We start from the raw sequence: 21,923 nt of genomic DNA, 5'->3' as shown, positions 1-21,923 counted from the left end.
CTCCAAGCTGCAAAGTCGTCTTCGAGAAGGGAGCAGCTCTGTTCCCCTTCGAATGCAGGTTGGACGAGGAGAGTTCCATGACCTCTATATTATGGCTCAACATGATCTTGTTCACTCTCCCCTGAGTCATGATCTTTGAAATGATACACTCAGCCTCGAAGTATGCATTGGGATCGACCACGATCTCCTTCTCGACCACCGGACCGAAGTGCGGGATGGGAGATTCTAGGGCGATCTTCTTCCCTTTGTTCTTCTGTTGAGAGGATGAGCTCGAGGCATTCTTCTTTGGGGCGTTCTTCTTTTGAGGAGCCATCAGATCACCTAACAACAGAACGACCTAGTTAGTAGGCGACCTAATAGGATCTAAAACTATGATATGAGAGTATGAAGGAAATGGTTTACTTTTGGTACACGAGCTAAGGTTAGCCTCAGCCCCATCGCGTGATGCCACGCGATATCCTAAACTACGCACCTCGGTTTCTTAACAAACCCATGATATTTAGGGATCCGTGTGTCAGAATGTCAGACCACTACTTTCCTTGGGAGGCGGTTTAGTGCAAAACCACCCAAGAAAATGTAACCTCTAAGCTATCTGGTTCTAAACCTAAAAACCCTTCATTTCCTTTATCCCGAATGGGTATTCTTTACATTAATTCACCATTAAGATTACCCAGATTTACCCAGAAGATTTCTCAGTTTTATGAACGTTTTATTTCTAAGACATTTTTGGACTCACCCATTGAACCTAAGAACATTTAGAAATAGCCTACCAGTGACTACAATAAGTGTTGATGAACATGGTGAAGAACATAAATTCCATTAAAAAAAAGGGGAAAAAGCTTTTCAAACCAAAGAATGAGATATTTACAAGAAGTGTGTCCGTTGACGGTAAGATGTAGACTCAACAACGGGAAGCTCCTGGAAAGCTTCTTAGTGACTGGGCACAATGGACAGTTTTTTGGGATTTCTGGGAGAGAAGAATGGCTTGGAAGTGCAGAAGGAAATTTTTTAAATGAAAGGTGGTGAAGTTTGAAATTTGGCCATCCTATTTATACGTAAATTGTGTAGATTAATCTGAGCCATCTAATTGGGTTAGTTCAAGATCCAAGGGCCAAGGTTAAATAGACCAAATGGCGGTAAAAAGGCGACAAGACAATTATTGCAGTCCTCGAAACCCGAACAGACGCCAATTGTGGTACACCACGTGTCCAGTACTCAAGTAGTGGGCAGGCGTGGTTTTATGTAAGAGAAGTCTAAAAGTCCCTACTGTGTAGGTCAGAAAGTGATGACGTCATACACGAGTAGGAGCTTAGGGGCAAATGTTGTACTCCTAATTTTAGCTCGAGTTCATTCACTCAACTCGGGTACAGCTGGCAAATAAATATACGGAGAAATAACCAAGGGAATGATATCTGCTTATTATCCACGTGGACAACTCCAATTTCATGTGGTCACGCGTGGTATTAGGCGTCCTGGGTTTAACACGAGCTACGGACACGAAGGCTGTGAAGCGCGAGCTTAGAATATTAAAACAGTTGTCGAAGCACGAGTTTGGAGGAGATATCCAACTCGTGGTAGTTCTAATATATTGCATACTAGTGGATCCCCAGAGACTCGGGATCCCTTTATACGTATATTTATGACCAAGCTGTCATATTTAATATCCCATATATTAGGAGTACATTTACCTTGTGATAAGATCATATCCCAGTATAAATGAGAATTATTTGTATTAAATATAATAATTATGTAAATGTGCGATTGACTCACGCGGTTACCCAAACATGTCCATGGAATTCCCTTATAAATACTGGGAATATTGGACAGGAAAGGAGACCATTATTCTGTAATACCAAAACTCTGTCAAAATAGAGAGAGAAACAACAATAATAAAGACTTGTGGACTAGGTGAATTTTAACCACTGAACTACGTAAAAATTCGGTTTTCTTGAGTGAATTCATTTATTTTTCATTACGGTTTATTAAGCATTAATCTACATTATTATTTCTTAATACATTGTTGGCGAAAAATCACGCCAACATTAACCAATCAATAAAACAACTCGTTTTTAACTAATATTAATTTTATAAATATGTTAATTTAACTATATTATAAATATACAAAAATTATTATAAATACAAAAGTTAATAATATGAAAAAATTAGAAACAAAAAAAAAATCTAGTTTTAAAAGTTTTTAATAAATACATAATTTTTATAAATATATATATTTACATAATTTAGTTTATTTTTAAAATTATATTATTCATTAATTTTTTTTACAATATTTTTCTAATTAATAAAACAACTCTTTTTTTAACTAATACAAATTTTATAAATGTATTAAAGAATAATATAGTTAATTTTATAAATATGTTAAAGAATAATAAATTTAAATTTTGATATAAAAATTATTATAAATACAAAAGTTAATAATATGAAAAAATTAGAAGAAAAAAATCTAGTTTTAAAAGTTTTTAATAAATACATAATTTTTATAAATATATATTTACATAATTTAGTTTATTTTTAAAATTATACTATTCATTAATTATAATTTTTTATTTGAATTTTGGTGACATTTTATGACTGTCGACATTAGACTTTTATTAATTGTCACGTTGGGGTCAATAGCGACACATTTTAACTGTCGGCATTGATTTCAAATTAACTGTCGGCGTTGGGGTCAATAGTGACACATTTTAACTATTGACATTGGTCTCGAATTAACTGTCGGGTTGGTGTCAATAGCGACAGTCAAAAGCAACACTAACAGTTATTAGCTGTCGGCGTTGGTCTCTATGCCTACAGTTTTTAACTGTCTGCGTAGAGTCCCGCTAAGCAATTGTTGACTGTTGTGGTTGGGTGTCGAGAAAATCCAATTTTGTAGTAATGATGGTTCAGTAATTAAAATCTAACTATGTCTACAAGTCACTCTTTATTAATAAATTTTGTGTTAAATCCAATAAGCAATTTCTCAGAGATTTTGAGATTTTCAGTATTAGAATTTGTGTGCGTGTCAAAGTAAATGAATGCACTAGCATTTATAGAATTGGTATTCGACTTTCTTTCCACAATTTTAGGAGGGAGTTGCAATATCTAATCAGTTTCTTATAAATATGGATCTCTTATTTAGAATGTTCATATTTTTCACATGATTTAAACATGCTTTCAAGCTAACCCTTTGACTTTACTTCAAAGTGAAATGATAAATAATTTTTTATCTGATATGTTTACCTTTGCTCGGTAAATCTCTCACTATTGTTCTGAGCTAATGCATCACTATATTAAACTAGTATATTATATATATATATATATATCAATTAATAGAATTGATATTGCTCAGAATAAGAACTATTGATATTTATATATAGGAGAATTTTAAGTTAGGGAATATTGTTTTGTCCGTATGGGTAGAAATATTTTTATGCATGTTGATTAATGATCCAATGGTGCTAAAACTGAAGGAAATATAATAGTAATGGTGAAGGTTAGTACAAGGATTATTTGTCCCATTTAGTTTGAGTTTTTTATTAATATTTGTTTCCCACTATTTTGACTGTATGATTCCCTGTCCAGACAATTTAAATAGGGAGATCATCTCTTATTTAATTTCATTTAATTGATAATTCATTTTTTCCTTTTCACCCCTCGGGTCTTTTCGTATTCCTAATACAGAGATACACTTGTCTCCGGCGGCTTCGACGGAGACTAATGATGTTTTCTTCTTCGATTTCGGCAGAGTGCTTCTTCTTTCACTCCGGCAACGTTCAGTTTGTGAAAGAACTGAAATGATAAAGTGAATACTATTGATATATATATATAAATATTTCTATGGCTTCGTCCGTTTTGGAGTGCTTTTGTTCAGTTTGTTTAATATGGTTATTAAAAAATATATTAGCTGAATTTGACAACTAATTTGTTTCTTGCACATTATGTTCATTTTACGTTAAATTATCGAATTAGTTTTTTTTTTTTTTAAAAAAAAGGGTCTTGCTAGCATATATATGCATGAACGCATGCTCATTATAAAAGGAAATATGTCATTATATAATTGAAACCAAAAAATCATTTTGGATTCTTTAATCAAATCAAACAATACACATGAACAAAAAGCCTTTTTTGTCTGATATTATCAGAAGTGTGAGGCTCACATTCTCATGATACCATAATCTGGAATCTTGCTATCATCAGGGTTAATTAGTTGTGGATATCTTATAGAAAAAGAGAGGTTCAACATTATGATTAAGAATCTGCACTTAAAAGGAAAAATGCTTTAACGTCAACCCACAGCCTAAATAGGTGATTTAAAGGAGCAAAATCTGGTGAGGCTTCTTCATATACATGATCCCTTGATTTATGTTGACTCACTAATTAACAACCCGATCTTGCGGAGCGCAGTGAGGTCGGCGATAGAGGGACGCTAGTGGTGGAGACTCGTGCTTGTGTCGTCGAGATTGACAAGAAAAGGATGAGAGCGGCGGTAGAGGGAGGAGGACGAGAACTGTCGTGCCTCCCTGATAAGACCAAGTTAACTGCTAGCTTTTCTCAGAGAAGAACCTTTCCATTGGACTCCACGAGTACCAAAGTACTTTAGCTACCTTTAGGAAATCTGGTTATATAAATGCAACTATATCATGGTTATCCTGAACACCAGAAAGTCATCATAATCTACGGTCAAAATGTACCTATTATATGAGGACAAAACAAATGTACCCACACTAGAAATCTCCTATATACATATACATATATTATATAGTAAAATGATTGATATTGATATATAGTGAAATACTATTGATAGTGGAATAAGAACAAGAATCTCAAACATAAGTTTTATTTAGTCTTCGCCTTATATACTACTATTGTCTAAAAAATTTCGCGTAGTGCAATGAGAAAGATAACAAAGAAGCCCATGACGTTATTGGGATTCAACTTTCAAGGAACTACGACCTGTAAAAGCTATGCTATGACTTACATGCCACTGCTTTTAAAAGCATAAAATGGGGTCTTTCAATCACTACAATGTGGTTTACAGGGCACACAAGGGTTGACCTTTTTAAAGGTAACCTTGTTTCTCGGTGAAAGTTAGTTAATTATTGCTACTCAGTCAATTACACAATCAATCTGAATCATAACTAAGGGCAAGAATAATGAAAATAACACAATCATTTTTACATGATTCAGCTATAATTTCTTACAACCTACTCCATGGGACCTAGTTCAGAGATAAAGCAAATTCACTAAAATAATCAAAATTATTACAAATACAAACAACAAAAATACGAATTAAAAGTCCCTTTGTAATTTGGTTTACAAACAAAAGACAACTCCCTATTTTGTGAAAGTCTTCAAGCAACTAGCCTCCTACTGATTTTGAACATTGCTGGACTCCCTCCAGCTACTGCTCAAGCTCCCTTTGAGACTTATCTTGAAATCCCTTTTAAGGTTTACACCAGAAAACTTGAGACAAATAGTGAAGAATCACCAAAACACCATGAGCAATGAACAATGAAGCATCAAGAGCTTCAGACCTTCTACAGAGAATGTTTCTTGGAGAAGACACTTTTTAGCTGTTCAAAAAAGGTAACGGACCAAGCACATATATATGATAGGGCTAAAAATAGAAAACCAGCTAAGCAAGTCATGTGCTAAAAAAGAATTCACGTACTACTAGGCTTTCAGTGTCATAACAAGAAAAACAATGCACGACAAAAATAACACTTACAATGGAAAGGGAAAGGAAAGAACAATCAGTGAACCCCTTTATCGTAAAATCAAACTCAAATGTAACAAGGGTCCACTCTGCCTCTGCTTATATTTCCCCAACCACGAAGTATGAAGGTCTTCACCCTTACACAGGTGATCAAGTTCTATACTCTTGATGAGAACATTGTGCTCCATTTACAGAACTTGACACCCTATCACTTTTTAGCTTCTGGGGTACTCGTACACAAGGCCCTCTGCCACACTTCTTGCCCTTGCATGACCAAAAAGCTTACTTATTATAGCTAATGTGAACTCTGTTACTGTGGCTAGTCCCCGGCTTGTAATCAGTTTACCATCGATAACCACTTTGGTTCCGTTGACTACATTGGCGAGTGAGCTTAAAATAGATGGATGGGCTGTCGCTTTCTTATCCTGTATTTTAGGCATATGAAGCATAAGCAAGTGAGGTATCACTATTAGGAGAAAGAAACAAGTTCATTTCATCACATTACCTTCAGTAAACCCTGTTTATGCAAAATTTGTGGTGAGGAACATGCTGCTCCATAAATTCTTCCAGCCAGTTTCTGTTCTTTGAGCAATTTCTTTAGAATCCTTGATTTGCCAAGTCGCTCAGCCCCAGCGATTCCTCCCTGAAATGTTACAATGAACCAGAAAATTGAAGGATGTGGAGTGGTCTATGACAGTTTTCAAGCAATTTATTAAGATTATGAATCTTGAAAACTTGAACAAACATAAAAACTTTTTGAAATTCACAATAGTGATTTGGAGGGTTGATGGATGTTAAAAAAAAGGGGGAGAAACAAAATATATGCACAATCAAGGATGAAACCTTTCATTCCCAAGAGTACAAATAGCAATAGCACTTGTACATGATGCTTGGACTGAACTGTACTAAAGTAATATGGAGTACTTGTGCAATATTGATATTTCATTTCATTTGTGGGGCTAAAAATAGATGGTAACATATTTATCAATATAAATATCATTAACAAGAAGAGTTAATTAATAGAACTTATGATCCTGTTTTTCATTAAAGGAAGCATGCAATTATAGCTAGTTGCAACACTGCAAAAGTATATATCTGTCTCACCGGGAGAATAATTAAATCGAATATTGACTCAGAAGCTTCCCGAATCAACTTGTCAGCAACTATCCTGGTTCCTTGAGATGCTTTAATCTTCAGGGATTTCTCAACTGAAGCTACTACAACATCCACCTTAGCTCTTCTTAAAATATCGGCAATAGTTACCACTTCAATCTCTTCAGAACCATTAGCAATTGGAATAAGAACCTGTCTAACATTCAAATAATGACAAACTTGTCTTAATAGATCACAAAACAAAAAATAAAAAGCTGCTCTCTTGCAGGCTACTCGACGTTATTTGCAGCATTATACTAAAGATCTAGAATTGAATGTCACAATAAATGGCAGTTTGTTTGTCTAAATTTCTTCAGAAGTTAGGACTACCGATTCTATAAAATTCGTACAAATACATGTAAAAAAAACTTCTATTTAGGATATCCAGCACCATTGACTATAAATCTACTTGGAAATGCTGCCTACATTATGAATTGTCTTGCAAGTGTTTATAAAGGGCCAAGGTAAGCAGTATGCAGAAGAGTGACTTTCCTTTGATTAGTAAGCAACGTAAAGAATAAAATGACAAAAAATAACAGCGAAACAATTATAGACTGAATAAGAACAACTTACACGAGGGATGTGGTCAACAGACCAATCCACTGTGTTGAATTCTTCCTTTCTTGATTCATTGTCTGAAGCACAAACCATCTAAAACAAACGTGGCAAGAGTATTAGTGCAGAGTGAGTATACACATATTACGTACAATCTGACCAGAGGGAGAGTTTATTTGATTAACACAGAAGAAATAAATCCAGCAAAAGGACAAAATATTTCAGCCCTTATAAGCCAAAAGCAATACTTAGTGGTCTAATAATCACATGAACTCTGCAGCTTGTTCTTTTAGTGATACTTAAGTCACAATGTTTTTTCTAACACAGAAGGCCTCATTCTAAGTAATCTATCCTGATTCTAACATCTCATCTCCAAGATAATGCAAAATTCAAAGTAGTAGGGCTCACCATTAATTCTCCAACTTCTCTGGCCACAGACTCCCCAAATAACTGCTCCACGAGGCAAATGGCAAATTCAAAAGAAGTTCCAGGTCCCCGGCTTGTTGTAAGCCCTCCAGAAACCTGGATATTCGACTTGACTGCCCAGAAAGTCGGAAGCTTGTCCATGAATGCAGGGTGGCAGGTTGTCTAGTAGGACAAACTACATTAACATTAGCTATCCACAAACTTTGACAAGCAACAAATTCATCAAAATTGAAAACATGAACAAACGACAAACCAAGTTAATGCACCTGCTTTCTTTTTAGAAGGCCCCATGGTAGAAGAGTTACAGCTGGAGCAGCACATATTGCTCCATAAAGTCTATTTTTCCTGGCATGTTCGCTTGTAATTTCTTTCAGAATTTCACAGTCTCTTAATCTGGCCGAGCCCGGCATTCCTCCCTTAAAATGATATACATAATCCTGCTCTCAGTTCATATCTAATTTTTGTACTAAAGCTGAACAACTTTTCAACAATCAACATTTAGATATTTAACGTTATTGATTAACAAGAACGCAAGAAACAAACCGGCAAAGCAACTAGATCGAAAACTTGATTGGAACAGGTCTTAATGGAGGTGTCAGCTACCAATTTTGTACCGCCTGAAGCTTCAACCTCGAGCTGCGGTTCCACTGAGGCCACCGTGACATCCGCACCAGCTCGGCGGAGAACGTCTACAATGATAACAGCTTCCATTTCTTCGGTACCATGCCCGACTGGTACCAGCACCTGCCCATGAAAGCTAATACTAAGTCCCATTTTAACGTTAAAAATTGGCAGTTCCTATTATGCATTTCAAATTATTTTAGCAAAGGTTATTTAGATAAAAAGGAAAAATGGGTATTTGGGAAAAACCTTTTTGGTAGGAACAGAAGTTGTGGTGGTTGAGTTTGTGTGGGAAGTTGGGGTTGGTGGTGGTACAACAGAAATGGTTTTCGTGGGTTTAGCAGAGTGCTTCGTAGTGGCTGCCATTAGATGTGCCGAGGCCATTGGAGCGACTGAGATAGAAGGGAACCTCGTTGTGGATACGGCCATATGAGAGAGCTTCGGAGAAGGAAATTTCATCGCGGTAGACGAGAAAATCGAAGAGAAAGACTCAATGGACGCCATTTTCAGAATCAGTGTACTCTCCCCTTATCTCGTTTTAATGGGAACTTTATAACATTTTCGAAGGACAACTCATTTCTTCGGTCATGTATTTGTTTTTGCCATTTAATTCACACTTTTTTTTTTCCTCACGCCTTGGATGTTTACCTAAGGTTGATCATATTTGATAATGATTAATTTAAACATTCGCATTACACATAAAAATGTAACTATTCCCTTTCTAAATAATTTTTGCAAAGGTTATTTTGTATTTTTGCACCTCAAATTATGACTTCTACATTAGCGTGCACTCTGATTTTTCGGGGACCTTTAAGAATTATCCTCAAACTATTTACACTTTTATAAAGTGGGAGTTCTATTAAGTTTCTATTAATAATATAAGTTTTATTAATATGTAAGGGTAGTTTAGTCTTTTAGCCTTTTATTATTTTGACTATATATTTTGTTGCTCTTGTACTCTTCTTTTTATCTCTTTTGACATAATGAAAACCTAGCCTCCCTTTTTATTCTCTCTCAAATCTCATTTGTCTATTTTACAAAATTATCATGGTATCAGAGCTAGGTTCTTGAGTACCATCGATTTGGTTGCGCTAGGATTACAATCTTGGTGATCGAACTCACCGCTGAGTTTGTGGGGTTCGGGGTTTTTTTTTTTTAGGAATTTGGCTCTGTCTTTGGCTTTGATTTTGAGGTTTTCGCACCAATCTTGGGGATTTCGCACTTTGTTCTGTCTATTTGGATTTCGATTGTTCGTCATGGCTGGCGCAAAAGATCATTCACTTCAGTCCATCAATGTGCAATTGAATGGGCAGAATTATTCGTATTGGCATTATGTTATGAAAAAATTTCTGAAAGGGAAACGTATGTGGGGTTATGTTTCTAGAACTTCCACGAAACCGAAGGACGATAAAGATGAGAGCTTTGCAGAACAGTTGGATCTTTGGGATGCCAACAATTCGAAAATCATCACTTGGATCAACAACTCGGTTCAACAATCAATCGGTATCCAATTGGCGAAATATGAGACGGCGAAGGAAGTTTGGGAGCACTTGGAAAAGCTGTATACACAGTCTAATTTTGCAAAGCAGTATCAGTTGGAGATTGACATTCGGGCACTTCAACAGAATAGAATGAACGTTTAGGAATTTTATTCTGCTATGTCTAATATGTGGGATCAGCTTGCTTTAACTGAATCAGTGGAGTTACGGACATTTTCCCCTTACATTGCTCGGAGAGACGCACAACGTCTGGTTCAGTTTTTGATGGCTCTTCGAGATGAGTTTGAAGGTCTTCGTGGAACAATCCTGCATCGCAGTCCTCTTCTGTCGGTTGATTCGGTGGTTAATGAGTTGTTAGTAGAAGAGATGCGCTTGAAGTCTCGTGTTGATAAGAGGGGGGGGGGGGGGCAGAAATGGGGATTCTTCCTTCTCCGAATCCCTCTGTCTTTGCAATTCCTCATCGCCCAGCCTCCAACAATCAACACAAGACTTAAGCCAAGGTTGGCTACGACAAATGCAGTTTTTGCAAGCAAAAGGGACACTGGAAGGCTCAATGTCCCAAACTGTTAAACAGGGCGCAATCACCAAATTAGTCTCCTCACTGGAAATCTGGCAACCAAGCTTATCGACCTCTTCACTCTATGTCTTCGAACATGGCAGCTATTGTTCCACCTGCAGGTTCTGGAAGCACTCCTAGTACCTCGATTGCTACACTCACAGAGTAGTTTCAGAAGTTCATTGCCTCGCAGCCACACGCCATGTCAGCCTCCTCACACATAGGTTTGCCTTCTAGTAGTACACCAGGTATACCTTCCTCTATATGGGTCCTTAATTCTGGAGCTTCACATCATATGTCACCTAATTCCAATTCTTTCTTGTCCATTAAATCAGCACCCTCTGTATCTGTCATGACCGCTGATGGCACTCCCATGCCATTAGCAAGGATTGGCTCGATTTGCACTCCAAAAATGTCATTCTCTGATGTATATCATATTCCAAATCTTACTTTGAATCTTGTCTCCGTTGGTCAATTATGTGACTCTAATTTCTCAGTTATTTTCTCTAATTCTTGTTGTTATGTGCAGGATCTTCATTCCAAGAAGTTGATTGGGACAGGCCGTAGGCAGGGGCTTTACATTTTATACGAGCTGAGAGTTCCTGATGTTGCAGCTTCTAGTGTCGATTTGTCTTCATTTCGTTTAAGTTTGTCTTCGCCTAGTTTTTATTTATGGCATTCTCGTCTTGGGCATGTATCTGGTTCACATTTAAAGTACTTAGCTTCCACAGGAGCATTAGGAAAGTTACAAACCCATGATATTTCAGATTCTTGTGGTTGCAAATTGGCAAAATTTTATGCTTTACCTTTTTATAAGAGTGTTTCTGTTTCTCTTGCACCTTTTGATTTGATTCACTCTGATGTGTGGGGGCCATCACCCGTTCTAACAAAAGGTGGATCATGTTACTATGTCTCTTTTATTAATGATTATACTCGTTTTTGTTGGGTCTATCTTATGAAACATTGTTCTGATTTCCTCGCGATTTATCATATGTTTCATGCTTTTGTTAAAACTCAACATAATGCTCTTATCAAATGTTTTCGATGTGATCTGGGTGGTGAATATACCTCCAATCGTTTCTTTGAATTGCTTGCTTTAGATGGTACCTTACATCAAACCTCTTGTACCGATACACCAGAGAAAAATAGGGTTGTTGAAAGAAAACACAGACACATTGTTGAAACTGCTCGTTCTCTCTTATTGTCTACTTATGTTCCTAGTGAGTTCTGGGGAAGCCATTCTGACTGCTGTTCATTCAACCAATATAATTCTGTCATATGTCACTTCAGGTCTGTCTCCCTTTGAAAAACTTTATGGTCGCGCTTCTGATTATTCTTCATTGAGAGTCTTTAGTTCCACATGTTTTGTTCTCCGTCCTCATGTTGAACGTAGTAAGCTTACTTCTCGTTCCGCTCTTTGTGTATTTCTTGGTTATGGTGAAGGTCAAAAAGGATATCGATGTTATGATCCTGTTAGTAAAAAAATCTATGTTTCTCATCATGTTGTGTTTCTTGAGCATATACATTTCTACTCTATTCCATCGGACACCCCCAATCTACACAAATCTGATCTCACTCGTATTGATCCATTTGATTCTTGTACTGTTGATACTCTTAACTCTACAGATGTTGGTTCTCAGCCTGTCGAAGTCCCTTCTGTCCCTACTACTACCCAAGATGCTTCTGAGATTGTGGATCCTGCTCCTCCTCCTCGCTACCCTCAAAGAATTCGTAAGTCCACACAGTTACCTGATTTTTTCTACTCCACTTATTCTGATTCTTTCTCTTCTTATTTGACTTCTATTCACCAACTCTGTGAGCCCTCTTCCTATAAAGAGGCTATTCTTGACCCTCTTTGGCTGAAGAACTCTCTGCGTTGTACAAGACAGGTACTTGGGATATTGTTCCTTTTCCTGTGGGGAAGCGTGCTATTGGTTCCCGTTGGGTTTACAAGATCAAGACTAAGTCTGATGGGTCAGTAGAGCGGTACAAAGCTCGTTTGGTTGCTAAAGGCTTTGTTCAGGAGTATGGGATGGATTATGAGGAAACTTTCGCTCCAGTTTCCAAACATACCACTATTCGTACTCTCATTGTTGTTGCGTTTGCTCGACAGTGGTCCATTTCTCAAATGGACGTTAAAAATGCCTTCTTGAATGGGACTCTTCAAGAAGAAGTTTACATGGTTCCTCCACCAGGTGTTCCTCATAATTCAGGAGAAGTTTGCAGATTGAAGAAGGCTATTTATGGGCTTAAACAAGCTCCCCAAGCCTGGTTTGAAAAATTCTCCATCGTGATTACTTCTCTCGGCTTCCACCCCAGTGCACATGATTCAGCTCTCTTTGTTAGGTGTACTTCTTCTGGCCGCACTTTACTCTCTTTATATGTTGATGATATGATTATCACCGGTGATGATGCGAATGGGATAATGGAGTTGAAAACGCACTTGATTCGTGAATTTGAGATGAAAGATTTGGGTTCCCTACGGTACTTTTTAGGGACAGAAGTAGCTTACTCTCCTCGTGGCTATCTTCTTTCTCAATCTAAGTACATTGCTAATATTCTCGATCAGGCTTGTCTTTCTGATGCTCGCACTGTTGATACCCCTCTTGAGCTTAATGCCAGGTATTCTTCATCTGATGGCGTTGCCTTGTCAGATCCCTCTCTATATCGCACTCTGGTTGGTAGCTTAGTGTACCTTACTATCACCAGGCCAGACATCGCTTGTGCAGTTCACATTGTCAGTCAGTTTGTTGCATCTTCCACTATCGTTCATTGGGCAACTGTGCTTCGTATTCTTCGATATCTTCGGGGAACTCAATTTCAGAGTCTGCTTTTTCCATCTACGTCTACTTTAGAGTTACGTGCCTACTCAGATGCAGATTGGGGTGGTGATTGTACTGATCACAGATCTACCACTGGTTTTTGTATATTTTTGAGAGATTCTCTTATTTCTTGGAAGAGTAAAAAACAAATTGCTATCTCTCGATCGTCTACAGAAGCAGAATATTGTGCCATGGCCTCCAATACCTCTGAAATTGTTTGGTTGCATTGGTTACTTGCTGATATGGGTGTTATTCTCTCAGATCCCACTTCGATGCATTGTGACAATGTTAGTGCTATTCAGATTACTCGCAACTCCGTTTTTCATGAGCGCACAAAACATATTAAGATAGATTGTCATCTTACTCGTCACCACTATCAGAATGGGACCATCACTTTACCATTTGTCACTTCCGCTATGCAGATTGCCGACTTGTTTACGAAGGCTCATACTATTTCTCGTTTTCGTTTCTTAGTTAGCAAACTCTCGATGCTTCCCGCAAATGCATCATGAGTTTGAGGGGGAATGTTAATAATATAAGTTTTATTAATATGTAAGGGTAGTTTAGTCTTTTAGCCTCTCATTATTTTGGCTATATATTTTGTTGCTCTTGTACTCTTATTTTTATCTCTTTTGACATAATGAAAATCTAGCCTCCCTTTTGATTCTCTCTCAAATCTCCTTTGTCTATTTTGCAAAATTATCAGTTTCATCACATGTGGCTAAGGGAATGCTGGCATGGCTCTTTGATCGTTGATGTGTCATTGTCACGTCAGCGTCACGCGTGTAATTTAAAATAAACAATAATTTAAAATTAAAAAATAATTTTCTTATTAACTTAAAATAAAAAAAATTATAAATAGCAAATATATATGATTTAATTAAACATTATAAATTAGATTATTAATATAAATTAACCTAAATAAATAATTAAAATCACTAAAATCTTTCTCCTCCTACATCTCAAATTATGACATATACATCATTGTGCCCCCAAATTTTTTCAGGCGTTAAGAATTACTCCTGAACTATTTACAGTCTTATAAAGTGGGAGTTCTGTTAAGTTTCATCGCATGTGGCTAACAGAATGCTGACGTGGCTCTTTGATCATTGATGTGTCATTGACTCGTCAACGCCACACGTTTAATTTAAAATAAATAATAATTTAAAATTAAAAATAATATTTTCTTGTTAACTTAAAATAAAAAAATGAAAATTCTTATAAATCCTAAATATACACGATTTAATTAAGCATTATCATTTAGATTATTAATATAAATTAACCTAAATAAATAATTAAAATCCCTAAAATCTTTCTCCTCCTACATCTCCTCCTCCTCCTCCCCTCCTTCTTCTTCTTCTTCAGATGAATGCAGGTGGCTAGGTCGCAGGAAGGGTGCTTGATCATCATCAACTTCTTCCCTTGTCTTGCAAGCATATCGATGGAACTCAAACCGCAACTTCAGGGCGACAAAGGCAGAGCTTGAAGGCGCAGCTTTAGATCGACAATGGCGGAGGCGGGATGTGCAGCTTTATATCAACGACGACGGAGCTTGGACGCGTGTGGGAGTGGTTCAGGGCGATGATGGAGGTGTGCTTTAGATCTACACGCCAACTATTGACGCATTTTTTCGCCAACAGTAGACTAAGAAGCCTGAAATAGATAATTAGGCTTTTTAGGAAACCGTAGTAAATATCACATAAGAGCTTTTCCATGGTTCAGTGATTAAAATTTACCTAGTCCACGAGTCTTTGTTATTCTGTTCAGGATCTCTGGAAAAACTGTCTAAGATAATTTTTGCAGAGTTTTGCATACAAAATTCGATCCATTTATCAGTCCATTCCCTCTCTATTTATAGGGGTCCAATGGACAGATTTGGGTAACGTTCCATATTGGTTAACTTACGAGAATGGGTAACTTCTCAATCATACAAATAAATACCTTAAATACATTGAAAGTCTAATATTACACATTTATCATGCACGGTTTATAATACATTAATTACGCATATAAAGTCTCTGAGTCTTCAAGAATTCAAGTCAGTGTATTTCATGTGTCAACAGCGAGTTGGATGCGCACCATGCGAGCTAGAGGTTTCTAGGCTAAACTGATCTAAGCATTGAGATGCCCGAGCTATGTTTGCCATATCTGAAGATATGGCTAGACGATCTCTTTGATGCCTCGTTGACCTGCAATTGACCCAGGCTACCCATTTTAGAACATTTATCACGTTCTCAAGATATTGATAGCCTTATTAAGTGCTTGTTAGTTGTACCACGAACCAAAACACGTTAACTCATAATTTTTAGGTACAACATTTGCCCCCCAAGTCCCTACTCGTGTATGACGTCATCCCTATCCCTGACACACACAGTAGGGTTTTTCTACTTTTTCCATGGGGAATGGACCCACCTACTCACTCGAGTACGGGTCACGTGTTTGATTTTTGTAGGCATTTGTTCGGGATTCAAGTATAGTGACAGTTGTCTTGTAAAATTTTTGTTGTTGTTTGGTCTATTTAATTTTAGCATTTCGATCTCGAATTACTTTGATTATGTGGCTCTAACTCTTTCCAAGATTTTGCGCATATATAGGGCCATAAAACCTGATTTTCGTAACCTTTGCATTTCAAAGTTTCTTCTTTTTCCTATCTGAAACTCTCACGCTTTCTGGCGATTTCTTTTTCGAATAATTTTCTACATTTCCTCATCCTTCGTTATCCTTCTAGCCTTCTTCGATTGAAAAATTATAAGTATATTTTTTTTCAAACTTCTTTTACATGTTTTTGTACGTGCATGTGAAGTTTTTGCTTCTTTTATTATGGTTCTGTAAATGACTTTGGTTGAGTCTGTACTCCTTCGTTTTGGGAGGAAAATGGATAGGATATTTTGTTGAACCCAAAATGTTGGGGCGAGTGACAAGAGTAAGTAGGATTTCGAGGCATTTTCTAGGTTTTGAGGATTGCATGAAGAGCAATTTCAGCCAAAATTGTAGGTTTCTGACCCTAAAACCAAGTATCTTATGGGTCACGCTTCTCTGGCGGTTTTGCATTAAAACTGCTTCCCAAAACCATATTTTTAGCATGCGATTTTTGAGGTGACAGTACTTTCCGATATTAGAGTGCGTTACTTAAGGGCATGCATGGATCCACGTAAGCGGGTCTTAACTCTGTTTTAGCTCTTAGAGCCTTTAGTTTGAGGAACGTAGCCTTCAAACCTTAGATTGGGTCCTCCCGTGATCCTTATCCCAGGCTACATCCCTAGGTCGCCACTAATAGTTAGCCTTGTTTTATACCTAGGCGAGCTTAACTATTTATAATCAGAGTATAGCGGGCTCCTCATCTCAGGGCCACTAGGTTGCAGAAACCCCCATTCCCCACTTTGGACAAGTGGTGGAGAGGGAGGTAGAGATTGATGCAAACAACTTTTACGAGGCCGAGAGGATAGTGTAACGTCCCAAATTTCCTAATAAGGCTTAGGACCTTGATTAGGGGGCCAGGATGACAAATTATGAAAAGTATGTGATTATGTGACATATATGTGCATCGTTATGTGATTATGTGTGTTATATTATAATATAACTTGATATGCATATTTTGGTGTATTAAATATGCATGTGGGCTTATTTATGATTAATTGGGTAATTTTCGCAATTTGGCCCGTTATGGGTATATTTGGCATATATGTGGTATGTTATTATGTGGATATGTTTGGGTCATTCAGCACGAGACGATCATAGTGAGCAAAGTGGTAGTTTAGTCATAATGGGGTCATACCAGGCTCGGGGTGAGCCTAGGGGTAATTTGGTAATTTAGTACATTACCGGGATAGGGTAATGGGGAAATTATTTGAGGATATTGGAAGTAATGTGAATTGTGAGATATTAATTATGATTAACGGGATAAGTGGCAAATGACAAAACTGCCCTTGAAGGGCTTTGGGAGAGTGTTTTGACCATAGGGGCATAATGGTCATTTTGAGCCAAAATCAGTGACTTAGTCACCTTTCCCCTTTGCTGAAGTAATCACAAAACATAGCATCATCTCTTTCTGTAACACCCTGGATAACCAAGACCGTTACACTGTGTATTTTAAAATAATGCAAGACTTGCTAATCAAGTCGTTTGAACAATGATGTGTTCCTAAAGTCAACTATTAGGTTAGGGTTAAAAGATTTTGATTATAAATGGTTAGTTTTCATTAAAATAGATATTTGCTACATGGGATCCTAAAAATAGTGTATAAGTGATCATTTACAACTCTCAAAAGTTTAATACAACCAAAAGCCACTCTAATGGCAAAATACAAGTTTTAGGGCTTTGTCCCTGTACTTTCCCCTCGGTCGTAGCGGTCGAGTAGATGACTATGTACACTCCGCCCCCAGAGCTCTCCAACTCATGGTTGATCCAGCTTTCCTTTACCTTTACCTGCACCACGTAGCACCCGTGAGCCAAGGCCTAGTAAGAAAACCATAAACAACAACACACATATACAGTAGTAGCATCCAGTCAATCTTAACACAGTCATTGAGAAATTCAACAGAATATGAGCACTAAGCTAATAATGGTAAACATGTATTTTCAAGAATATATTTTAACCAACAATACAAATGCTCAGGGTCGGCGCCCTTAGGCCGAATCTTCTGTTTACTATGCTGACCTTGGCTCACTTAGGCTGAGTCCATTATTTGTCTAGCTGACCCCGACTCTCCTAACCATATATTTTAAGCATAGTGTAACACAAAAAAATCTACTGAAACTTCCAATCCAACTATCAACAATTCATCACTTAAAAACCTAAATCAATTGATCATTAAACCCTAAATTCTTAAAGAAACCAGACAAAAATCCTTACCTCAATGGAAGCTAAACCCTTAGCTTCAATCTTTCAATCCTTGAGCTTAAGTTCCCAAGCTTCCCAACTGAAATCCTTAGTTTTATCCTTCAGTTCATCAAGAACTCTTCAAGCACGTGAGAGGGGAAGGAAAAATCGTGTAGGAGGAAAGGGGGAGAGAGTGTTTGGGGCTTCCTCTTGTGTCTAGTGGGTTCTACTTACTTTCAGAGCCTTAGCTAATCTTATCCTTGATCAAAACAATGACTAAAATGCCCCTCTTGAATTACTTAGCCATTTAATTTGCCTAAGGGTAAAATAGTCTTTTTCCTTAGTTCCCACTAATTCCTCAAGTGTTCCTAACATTTACCAAGTAATCCCATCATGTGCAAATAATTATCAAATACTTATTTGTTATTCAATAAATCCCAAAATATTCTCTAAATTCCCAAAAATACCCCCAGCCTCCCCCGAGCGGAGTATTTAAACCCTACTGTGACTATTTCGCTAATCTGCTCGCTAGGACCATCTCGAGCCATATACTACAAAAAATATCCACATAATAATGTGGTCTCAGCTATATATCACATAAAATCACATTTTTTCCCTTAATTGACCAAAATTACAAATATGCCCCTATGAACACTAAAGGGCCCACATGCAAATTTAATACTCATAAACATGCATATAATATATTCATATAATCATATTAGTCATGCATGCCACACATTCACACATTTAACCAGTTAAACACACATATAAACCAATTATGCCCTCCTGGAATGCTAATCAAGGCACTAAGCCCTATTAGCAATTTTGGGTCGTTACAACTATCCCCTCCTACTGAGAATTTCATCCTTGAAATTTTCCTGAATAATTTGGGATACTGATCTCGCATAGCTGACTCAAGCTCCCAGGTCGTTTCCTCAACCTTGCTATTCCTCCATAATATTTTGATTAGAGGAATCGTCTTGTTCCGTAGAACCTTGTCCTTCCTGTCTAGGACCTGAACTGGTCGCTCCTCATATGACAAATCTGTCTGCAACTCCAAATCCTCATACTTCAAAACATGAGTCGTATCTAAGACGTACTTCCAAAGCATAGAAATGTGGAATATGTCGTGAACCCCTGATAATGATGGTGGCAGAGCCAATCTATAGGCCACCAGCCCGACCCTCTCCAGGACCTCAAAAGATCCTATGAATCTAGGGCTTAGCTTGCCCTTTTTCCTAAATCTCCTCACCCCTCGTAGTAGTGACACTCGCAGAAACACGTGGTCCCCTACCTGGAACTCCATATCCCTACGCTTAGGATCAGCGTAGCTTTTCTGTCTGCTCTGTGAAGCGAGCATTCGAGCTCGGATCTTCTCAATGGCTTCATTAGTCTTCTGAACCAACTCTGGTCCCAAATACTTCCTCTCACCCATCTCATCCCAATGAATGGGCGATCTACATCTCATCCCGTACAACATCTCATATGGAGCTACTCCAATCGTTGATTAATAACTGTTGTTGTATAAAAACTCAATCAACGAAAGGTACATACTCCAAGACCCCTCAAAGTCCAATACACATGCTCTAAGCATGTCTTCCAATACTTGAATCGTCCTCTTAGACTGTCCATCTGTTTGAGGATGAAAGGATGTACTGAACTTCAACTGAGTCCCCATAGCCTTCTGTAAACCACCCCAAAACTTGGAGGTGAATATGGGATCTCGGTTTGATACTATAGATTTAGGAACCCCATGGAGACGTCAATCTCCCTCACATACAACTCCGCGTACTGATGCACAGTATAGGTCGTCCTCACTGGTAAAAAGTGAGTTGACTTAGTGTATCTGTCTACTATCACCCACACCGAGTCATGTAACCCCACTATCCTGGGTAAACCTCCCACAAAATCCATAGTAATGTCTTCACACTTCCACTCGGTAATACCCAAAGGCTGTAGCAACCCCGCTGGTCGCTGATACTCAGCCTTCACTTGTTGATAGGTTAAACACTTGGCCATGTACTCCACTACGTCCTTCTTCATCCCAGGCCACCAATATAAGGTCCGTAGATCTTGATGTATTTTCGTGGTGCCCGGATGGAGTGAGTATGGTGTGGTGTGGGATTCATCCAGTATCTCTCTCCTAATACTCATATCTGTCAAGACACAAATCCGACCCTTATACCATAATAAACCAGTCTCTAAAATGGAATAGTCCTTAGCCACTCTGGCTAAGACATTCCCTCTAACCTACTGCAACTGTATATCATCCATCTGACCCTCTCTTATCCTCTCTAGGAGGGTCGACTGTAAGGTAATATTGGCCAACTGGCTCACAAAGAGCTCTATCCTCGCTATAGCCATCTCTTTTGCCAACTCCTTTGATATCTGTGCAGAGCTAAATGACTGTCCCGGGCCCCTTCGATTCAATTCATCTGCCACTACATTGGCTTTCCCTGGGTGGTATAGGATATCATAATCATAATCATTTACCAACTCCAGCCAACGTCTCTGCCTCACATTCAAGTCCTTCTGGGTGAAGAAATTTCATTAAGCTCTTATGATCGGTGTATATCTCGCACTTTTCTCCATACAAGTAATGTCACCAAACTTTTAGTGTGAATACCACCGCTGCCAGCTCCAGATCATGGGTAGGGTACCGCTGCTCATACTCCTTCAATTTTCGTGATGCATAAGCAATAACCTTCTCATTCTGCATCAACACGCATCCAAATCCCATCCTCGATGTGTCACAATATACCAAAAACTTCTCGCTTCAGTTCCTAGAAGCTATTCTCACACTTGTCTGACCAGACGAACTTCAGATTCTTCCGTGTCAATTCTTTCATCGGCGCAGCAATCTTCGAAAACCCTTCCACGAACCGTCTGCAAAATCCCGCTATTACAAGGAAGCTCCTAACCTCTGAAGCGTTCCTTGGCCTCTGCCAATTTCTCACAGCCTCTACCTTAGCTGGATCTACCTTAATCCCATCCTCAACAACAATGAGTCCAAGAAATGTCACTTCTGGCATCCAGAACTTGCACTTCTTAAACTTAGCATACAACCAATGCTCTCTCAACCTCTGCAATTGCTGCCGGAGATGCTACTCATGCTCTACCTATGAACTGGAGTAAACCAAGATGTCATTGATGAAGAAAATCACAAATTGATCCAAGAAATCCTTGAACACCCTATTCATCAAATCCATGAATGTTGCTGGGGCATTGGTCAGACCAAACGACATGAGCAAGAACTCATAATGCCCATACCTCGTTTGGAAGGTCATCTTTGGTATATCCTCGTCCTTGATCCTCAGCTAGTGATAACTAGATCAAAGATCAATCTTTGAGAATACCATCTTTCCCTGCAGCTGATCAAATAGGTCATCGATCCTTGGTAAGGGGGTATTTATTCTTGATGGTCAACTTGTTCAACTCCCTGTAGTCTATACACATTCTCAGATTCCCATCCTTCTTCTTTACAAACAAAACCAGAGCACCCCATGACGAGAAGCTAGGTCTGATAAATCCCAAATCAAGCAGCTCTTGCAACTGCATCTTCAACTCTTTCAGTTCCGCTGGAGCCATCGTGGCTCTCTACCTGGTGCTAATCTTATGACGAACTGAATTTCCCTATGTGGCGGTAGTCTTGGTAAATCCTCAGGAAACACATCCAAGAACTCGCGTACCAATCTGGTCTCTTCCGGCCCCGCTGGCACAACTCTAGTGGTATCCACCACGCTAGCTAGAAAACCTATAC

At 38.2% G+C, this 21,923-nt stretch overlaps 1 protein-coding gene across 1 annotated transcript; it reads right to left on the bottom strand.

Moving 5' to 3' along the window:
- Positions 1-5,646: 5,646 nt before the first annotated feature.
- On the bottom strand, positions 5,647-9,039 carry LOC133797339 (protein DJ-1 homolog C). The gene is made up of 8 exons (XM_062235220.1): positions 8,717-9,039; positions 8,390-8,590; positions 8,113-8,262; positions 7,829-8,008; positions 7,439-7,516; positions 6,818-7,018; positions 6,219-6,356; positions 5,647-6,138 (listed from the first exon to the last, which is right to left on the bottom strand). The coding sequence occupies exons 1-8, from the start codon at positions 8,969-8,971 to the stop codon at positions 5,929-5,931; spliced, it is 1,413 nt and encodes a 470-aa protein (XP_062091204.1). The 5' UTR covers positions 8,972-9,039; the 3' UTR covers positions 5,647-5,928.
- Positions 9,040-21,923: the final 12,884 nt, after the last annotated feature.

This window comes from Humulus lupulus, chromosome 1 (assembly GCF_963169125.1).
Source record: "Humulus lupulus chromosome 1, drHumLupu1.1, whole genome shotgun sequence".
In the NCBI taxonomy this organism is placed as follows: Eukaryota; Viridiplantae; Streptophyta; class Magnoliopsida; order Rosales; family Cannabaceae; genus Humulus; species Humulus lupulus.
Note: the sequence above shows the minus strand (reverse complement) of the source record. Positions and strands in the feature narration are given on the sequence as shown.